This window comes from Protomyctophum bolini (assembly GCF_963924005.1).
Source record: "Protomyctophum bolini genome assembly, chromosome: 3".
Lineage (NCBI taxonomy): Eukaryota > Metazoa > Chordata > Actinopteri > Myctophiformes > Myctophidae > Protomyctophum > Protomyctophum bolini.
The window spans coordinates 14,097,250-14,104,749 of record NC_137864.1 but is presented as its reverse complement, the minus strand read 5'-3'; the positions used below and the strand labels follow the sequence as shown (position 1 = coordinate 14,104,749).

General features: G+C 43.1%; 1 protein-coding gene across 2 annotated transcripts in view; it reads left to right on the top strand.

Annotated features, from left to right (window-relative positions):
* pax5 (paired box 5) overlaps positions 1 to 7,500 on the top strand; it is a gene marked incomplete at both ends in the record, with an annotated part of 62,934 nt that overhangs the window by 32,738 nt on the left and 22,696 nt on the right. For both annotated transcript variants that reach the window (XM_080760556.1, XM_080760557.1), the window contains one exon: positions 2,552 to 2,652. In XM_080760556.1, coding sequence (XP_080616682.1) covers positions 2,552 to 2,652 — 101 coding nt within the window. The remainder of the gene's footprint in view (positions 1 to 2,551; positions 2,653 to 7,500) is intronic.

The window sequence follows — 7,500 nt, the reverse complement described above, 5'->3', positions numbered from 1 at the left end:
ACAATTCTCAATACAACTGAAAAGTACTGAGAATAATTCAATTCAAGCATCATCAATCTGTGAGAATTCTGTGAAACAGAAATTGTGAAAAATTCACAATATGTGAAGAATATTCCTTGGCCTATACTGACAGCATGCTGGCACAGGACACTTTGGCACTGATAAGAAAAGATAGGTTTCCCGAACACGCAGCCAGACAGACAGACAGACAGACAGACAGAAGACACACAGACAGACAGAAGACACACAGACAGACAGATAGACACACTGACAGACACAAAATTGCCTTAAGCCTGGTATAGAGATAATCACAGTATACGGTACTTATGTTAACCACTGAATTGAGTGCTTGTCATCGTATTAGCAGGAACTGAATAGTTTAGACAGTTTTTGGGTTAGACTAGTCATTGGTTAGACTAGTCATTAGTCCTACAACTACAACCCATCTCAAACCCTCACCCTAAACCTAACCTCCCACGGGGCAGCACACCTAAACCTAACCTTAACCCATGGCTAACCAATGACTAGTCTAAACTAAGTATGCACCCCCTACCTAAAATATGTTCAGAGAAGAGGCAGAATTATATCAATACTTGAATATGAATCTTCAATCATGTTGTCTTCTGATCTTCTACACAGTATACAACTGCAAGAAAAGGACATTATTGTATTGTATGCTGTGCATTTGTTCTTTCATGCTTTCTCGTCTCAGTTTTTCCGTCACTCTCGTTGTTGAGGCCCCAGCCAGGCACAAATGGATCTGTATTTTCTGTCCAAATGGGAAAAAAATATAGATTTGAAATTCCCCTCGCCCACCCCGGTCTGTCATATCACTCGCCTTACTGCTGAAAACACACACACGCACGCATACACAGGCGTGTGCACACACACACAAACACACACACACACACACACACACACACTTGTGGGCGCGCACACACGCACACGTGCCACAGTGACCCCAGGACTAAAATAGGCTCTCAGGAGCGGTTTGCAGCAATGAATTGGCTCTATGGCAGGGATTTTCACCCTCATCCCCTTTTTCTCTTTATCTTTTTCTCTCATTCTCTCTTTTCTAATCATTTGTGGGCCGCGACTCTTCACAGTTCTTATAATTGTCTCGTTCGGTGCCTCAGCCGTGCAATAACTGCAGGATACGAGAGCTCATGCCCTAATACTGATACCCCAGCTATATTTGTGTGTGTGTGCGTGTGTGTGTGTGTGTGTGTGTGTGTGTGTGTGTGTGTGTGTGTGTGTGTGTGTGTGTGTGTGTGTGTGTGTGTGTGTGTGTGTGTGTGTGTGTGTGTGTGCGACTGCGTGTGCGTGTGTGTGTGTGTAGTCTGTATGAGCGGTGAGAGCATGTGTTTTTTCTGAGAGAGGGACAGAGAATGCTTTGTAATGGATTGTTTTTTATGTGACACATTTTCTCCAGCTCTCCAAGATCTGTAGACTTAGGCTACTTGCTAAAACAACCCCCTGGGATTCAGAATCACTGTGATCTTTTTCTCCACATGTTGCCGTCTCTGTCTATCTCAGTGTCCGTATGAGTGCCAAGGAGCGCCACTTAGACCCTCTCAGTCACCGCTTCCCAGAACACTGGGTCGGGACTTGGGACCCAAGTTTGGGTCGCGGACCAATTTGTATGGGTCCCTTGATTTTTTGTTACCTACATTCTTTTTTTTTAATTATTACTAGTTCAAAACATTTTCAAAAAACATGCACAAACAATCATGCACAATCTTCATACTTTTTTTTCAGTAATTTCATGAAGAAATCAATGAAAAATCCAAGAAATTCCATAAATTAGAAAACATGTTTAAGTAGTAGTGAAAATAGCCAATCTACAAGCTCACAACGCTGCGCGAAGTGACGCGTTTTGAGCTCCATGTTGGGATTACATTACGTTAAAAACGTAAACGTAAATCACGTAAAAAATAAAAACTATGTTTTAATAAAATTAAACATTTCTTCTGTAACCATGTGTATAGAAAAATCACAAGAAACCCCAAATTGGAATATGCAAATGTTGATTGTATTATACTCTACTATACAAAATTATTAAATAATATTCATTGTATTTTTAGGCTGCGGTATCTCTACTTTTACTAAAGTCAAATATCTGATTACTTAGTTATACTGTCCAGCTGCATGTTTATCTGTCATCCTCACACTTTACAATTTATCCTTGCTTTTCGTTTCCTCACACTTTCTTGTATATAGGCTGTGTGCGTTGAATAGTAACCAAATAGTTGATCTACAAGCTTGCAACGTGTCGCATGGTGACATGTTGTGAGCTTGTAGATCAGCTATCCCCCTTCCACACACACCCTCTCTCCCTCTGACTTTGCCTCTTTCTGCTCAATGTTCTGTGCTCCTGTAACGATTTGAACTCGGGTCTCCCGCGTGAAAGACCAATATCTTAACCACTAGACCAAAGGGATATCCCTCTTGACCGGGGGCGATATTAGACTTTTGAGGCCATCAGGCAGAGGCTCTGAGCCACTCTGCTACACTCCTCCTAACATCTCTCATTCATAATCTCCCTCTGCAGGACTACAGGAGTCACCGCTGGCTAACGGGCATGGGCACGGCGGCCGCGACTTCCTGAGGAAGCAGATGAGGGGGGAGTTGTTCTCGCCGCAGCAGATCGAGGTATTGGACCGCCTGTTTGACAGACAGCTCTTCTGTCCAATCCAAAGCAGCCACTCTGACCTGTATGTGAGCCCTGACTCTGGCGCCGTGCAGGTTCTGGGCAGCGGCAGGGTCAAAAGGTCAATCAATCAAAGACAGTTGACGGGGAGATGCAGAAAAATAAACCTTACCCCAAATTAGAAGCTAAGCGGGGAACGATTTTAAAGCAAGCCATGCTAATTAATGTACTTTTAAAAAGAACATCATCAGTCTGAGAGATATTTCTGTGTCGTGAACGTGAACCCACTTTTTCCGGAATCGGCAGCATTGTTTTTGACCTCACTTCCCAGGAATAAGTATTAGAGAGGTGTTTGGTTAGTTGGTCTGCTTGTGCTTTGCTGAACACCAATGAGCAAAGGGCATGTTTCCATTAGGGACATAGAGCCTTCACTGTAAGACTGCTAATGCACCAAAGCAGAGCTTGGCAAACTAACCCCCATGTTGGCAACCACATGTTAGCATTGTGTGAATCATAGGGTGTGAATACATCAGCCCAATCAAACAGTGATTCACACCTCATTTTGCTCATCGTTTGCACTTCTCTGTATTTAGATAAATGCCTGTCCTGTCCTGTCCTGTCCTGTCCTGTCCTGTCCTGTCCTGCCATGCTACTGTATGCCTTGCCATGCCATGTCAATATTCCAATAGAAAATAGTTCCATTTGAGAATCTGTTAACAATGGCAATACAAATAGGCCATTCAGCGTTTAACCACATTAAGCACAGCTGATGTACAAGCTCACCACACGCCGTGATGAAACGCATCGTCAGCTTGTGGAGCAGGTATTTTCATTTCATTTGTTTTAATTAAACCTTTAAACCTTTTTGCAAAGGTTTACCTATAATGACATACCCAAAATAGGGATACCATGCAGGGTTTAGCCTGATTCATATATCGTTAGGATGTGCATAAAATCAGGCATTAATGCATTTAGACCTGTTTTGTAACCTTATACTTATATTTAGCTAGGCCTATATTTGACACGGGGGCGGGGGCATTCGGAAGAGTGGCTAAATATGTATTTTTTTTACAACATTTTACAGTGATTTCTTTATTATTATTTACTATAGAGCACCGAAGTCTGACATCAATATTGCTAGAGAGCGCTAAGTTCACGGGTTTGTGTATTTATTTGTTTGTATTATAATCTCCATCGGGGGATCTTTGATCGCCTCATATAAGAACTGTGTTTGAAAAGTAAACAAATCATCCAGGCGGTTTCACTCATATGGACATGAAGAATCAACTGACTGAGAGAAAACGCTGATGTTACTTCTGCCGAAATAGTAACATTTTCGCTAGAAACAGACTATTTATATCAAATATGAGTTACTGACTGTCGTAAACGATACAGATACACCTCCCTGAAAAGTTTGTTTATTTTTGGACGACAATTCTTATACGAGACGATTTTAAGATGACCCCATGTTATACTCCATAGAGAAAACCTTCTACGTACCCCTTGGAACCAGGGGATGAGCGAGTGACCTCAGGACTTTGGCACTCTATAGTCCTACTAGACCCCAAGAAATTACGTCTGGCCACAAAAGATCACGGGATCTACTGAATGTGAAGGGGAGGTGACAAACTGAATGTTCAGCCTACTACACACAGTATGGCATATACAGTACTGTATCCCCCTTCATATTTAGTAGATACCATGATCCTTTGTGGCCAGATGTAATTTCCTGGGGTCTAGTAGCACTTTATAGTACAAAAATAACAATAGAGAAATCGCAGTAGCATTTTGTAATAAAAAATACATACTTAGCCACTTGTTCGAATGCCCCCGCACCAATAGTTAAAATCGCAAAAAAAGCAGCAAATGAAAAAAAGTATAAAAAAACTATACTGTATCCTTTAACTACTGTATTATTCAGTCAAGAGCATTTAATGTTTGACATTTGTTCATTTCCATCCCATCATTGTGAACTGAGTGACTTGAAAAGGTCAGCATGGTGCTATAGTGTATAATGTGCTGAGCTGTGTGTCTAGTCCAGTCCACTGAAGCGCTGAGTGAGTGAGTGATAGAGTGTGTCCACTATACTAACTTGTCTGATAGACATTGTGAAGGCTGTTAACAGAGGAGCAGTCAGGCCTGGCCTATTGACGTTCCTTTAATCTAGACACACCACACGGGGTTAATGAGCATATTGACCCGGCCTCTCATTATGACCTCACTTCCTGCTGCTCTGCCGCGGCAACGGGGCTGCCCACATGCTGATGCATCCTGGGGAATGTGTGTGTTCTGTGCGTGTTTGTTTGTTTGACTATACTTCAATACTTGTGAGGACCAAGGGCTCTATTTTCGTCCATGCTAAACCCCTTATTCCTAAACTACTTTGCCTTTTTATTTTTTACTATTTTGAAAAACATTTTTGAATAGTTAAAATAGCCGATCTACAAGCTCACAACGTGTCAATGTATACTTGGCTAGTTGAACTATTCAAAAATGTTTTTCAAAATAGTAAAAAAAAAAAAGGCAAAGAAGTTTAGGGATGAGGGGTTCGAAAATGGAGCCCTAAATGTCCCTGAAATAGATGTTTTGAGGACCATTTTGTTTGTTTGTTTGAGCTCATGGTTAGAGTGAGAGACATTTAGAGGTTAGGTTGATGGTTTTGGGCTGAATTCAGCTTTCAGATCTGCTATTTTCCGCCGGCTTTAGGTTTTTGGTTAAAATTGCCGCCCTAATATGTTGATGTCCTGGCTCACAAGTATAGTAATGCAAACGTATGTGTGTTTGTGTGTGAGAGAGAAAGGAGAGAGCGAGGGAGAGAGAGATTGAGAGAGAACATGCATTGAATCCCAATTGACCCCGTGCTCTTTCCCAGCAAGAACTACGATATATGTAAATCTGAATGAAATGGACAGGTGTAAGTAGTAGCCGAATAACAAAACGACAAACAGCCAGCGTTTGCATTCCCCCCTGGTTTCCTCAAGCGTCTTCTAATCTACACCCATTCCAGCCCCAATCCCCCCGACAACCTTAAAGACATAGTTTTCCAACAGTACACGTCAAGGTTGGCATGCTCGTTTCCAGGCCCTTAAAAGATAAGTGGAGACAATTTTCTCAGCTTTATTTATTTATTTCAGTCAGTGTTACTGTTAACCACTTTGAACCTGGCGTCCATAAGAGCATGTCATCGTAGCAGAACATTTACCCCAAAAAACTCCAACAAATTTAGAAAAGAAAATCGAACATTTCCAAAAACATTCAAAGAATTTGAAAGAAAATGACTAAAATAGCCAAAATAGCGTCTACTTCATCGAGAGCTTGTAGATCAGCTATCTTCTTGTGTGTGCTATTTGCAGTACAACGAAGTATACATGGCTTAAGTGGTTAAGGGCAAGAGGACAAGTACACACATGGAGCAGCGGTGAATGGAGCGACAGGGAGAGCACAACCTCCAGGGCCACATAGGGCTACGTTCAGAATGGAACGACAGGCAGACCACAACCTCCAGGGCCACAGCAGGGCAACGTTCAGCCCCCTCCGGCCGACACGACACAGGGGTGTGGAGTGGTCCCGGGTGAGAGGTCGGCAGGGAATGGCTGGGGCCGCTCTATAGACTGCTATACGAGCCTATAATACCCAGGATTCATAGGTCAGTGTCCTCTCTTGAGTCCGGTCAAGCCACCGGGGTCAGGGTGGAGGGATCCGTGGCATTAACCTCCGGTTTTTGCGTCCCCCCCCCATGGGGTCAAACTGGCTTTATAGGAAACACATAGTGTTCAGGACGGGGATGGGGACGGGGGGGCACCACACGCGCACACGCAGTCACGTACACACATGCTGGGTATCTGTCCCGTTACCACTTCTCCCTTCCCGCTCATCCCCCCTCACATGCAGTCTTCAGGGAATGATTGGCAGTCGTACTCTCTTAAAGGTTGACACACAGTGACAGAGCAGGCTGTGTGTGTTTGGTGTGTGGACTGAGGGAGTTGTGTGTGTGTGTGTGTGTGTGTGTGTGTGTGTGTGTGTGGACTGAGGAGAAGGAAGAGGAGGGTTTACGGTCAAGGAGGGTCATGTAGGCTGTGGTGACTGACGTGTCTGAAGGAGGGCTGGTGCACTTGGACCTGCTGCTGCAGTGTGTGTGTGTGTGTGTGTGTGTGTGGCTAGTGTGTGCATGTGCGTGCGTGCGTGTGTATTGATTTTACACTATTCAACTGTACAAATAGCCACACAGTGGTACAAATGATACCACATCAGGTCAATGTTACGCGTGCGTTTACGCGTGCGTGCGTGTGTATGTGTGTGTGTGTGTGCGTGCATGCATGCCTGTCAGAGAGACAGAGAGAGAGAGAGAGGGGTAATTGGGGCATACATTGTATAGCTTATTAACGTATTAAAAATATGAATGAGAGACTTTCACGTAGTAAAAATATATTATAATTGTACATTAATATTCAATTGTTATGTCATTATCTTTTCCTTCCCGTGAGGAAATATTAGACTTTTTTCTATTTCCCACGTGAAGAGATAATACATTTTACACTGCATGTCAGCAACGGTAACTGCTTCAAACTATTTACTTGTCTGTCCTGCTTTAAAAAATAAAGCCATACTTTTATCTCACCCCTTTCTCCTTCTCCTGGTCCCCCTTTCCCTGTAGTCTATTAAGCCACAGCATTAATTTGTGTGTGTGTGTGTGTGTGTGTGTGTGTGTGTGTGTGTGTGTGTGTGTGTGTGTGTGTGTGTGTGTGTGTGTGTGTGTGTGTGTGTGTGTGTCTTTGCAAGTACGCCTGTCTGAGGGAGTTCATTTGAATTTCTCTTCAATCACTTCGTATTACCCAGGTGATAAATCAGCA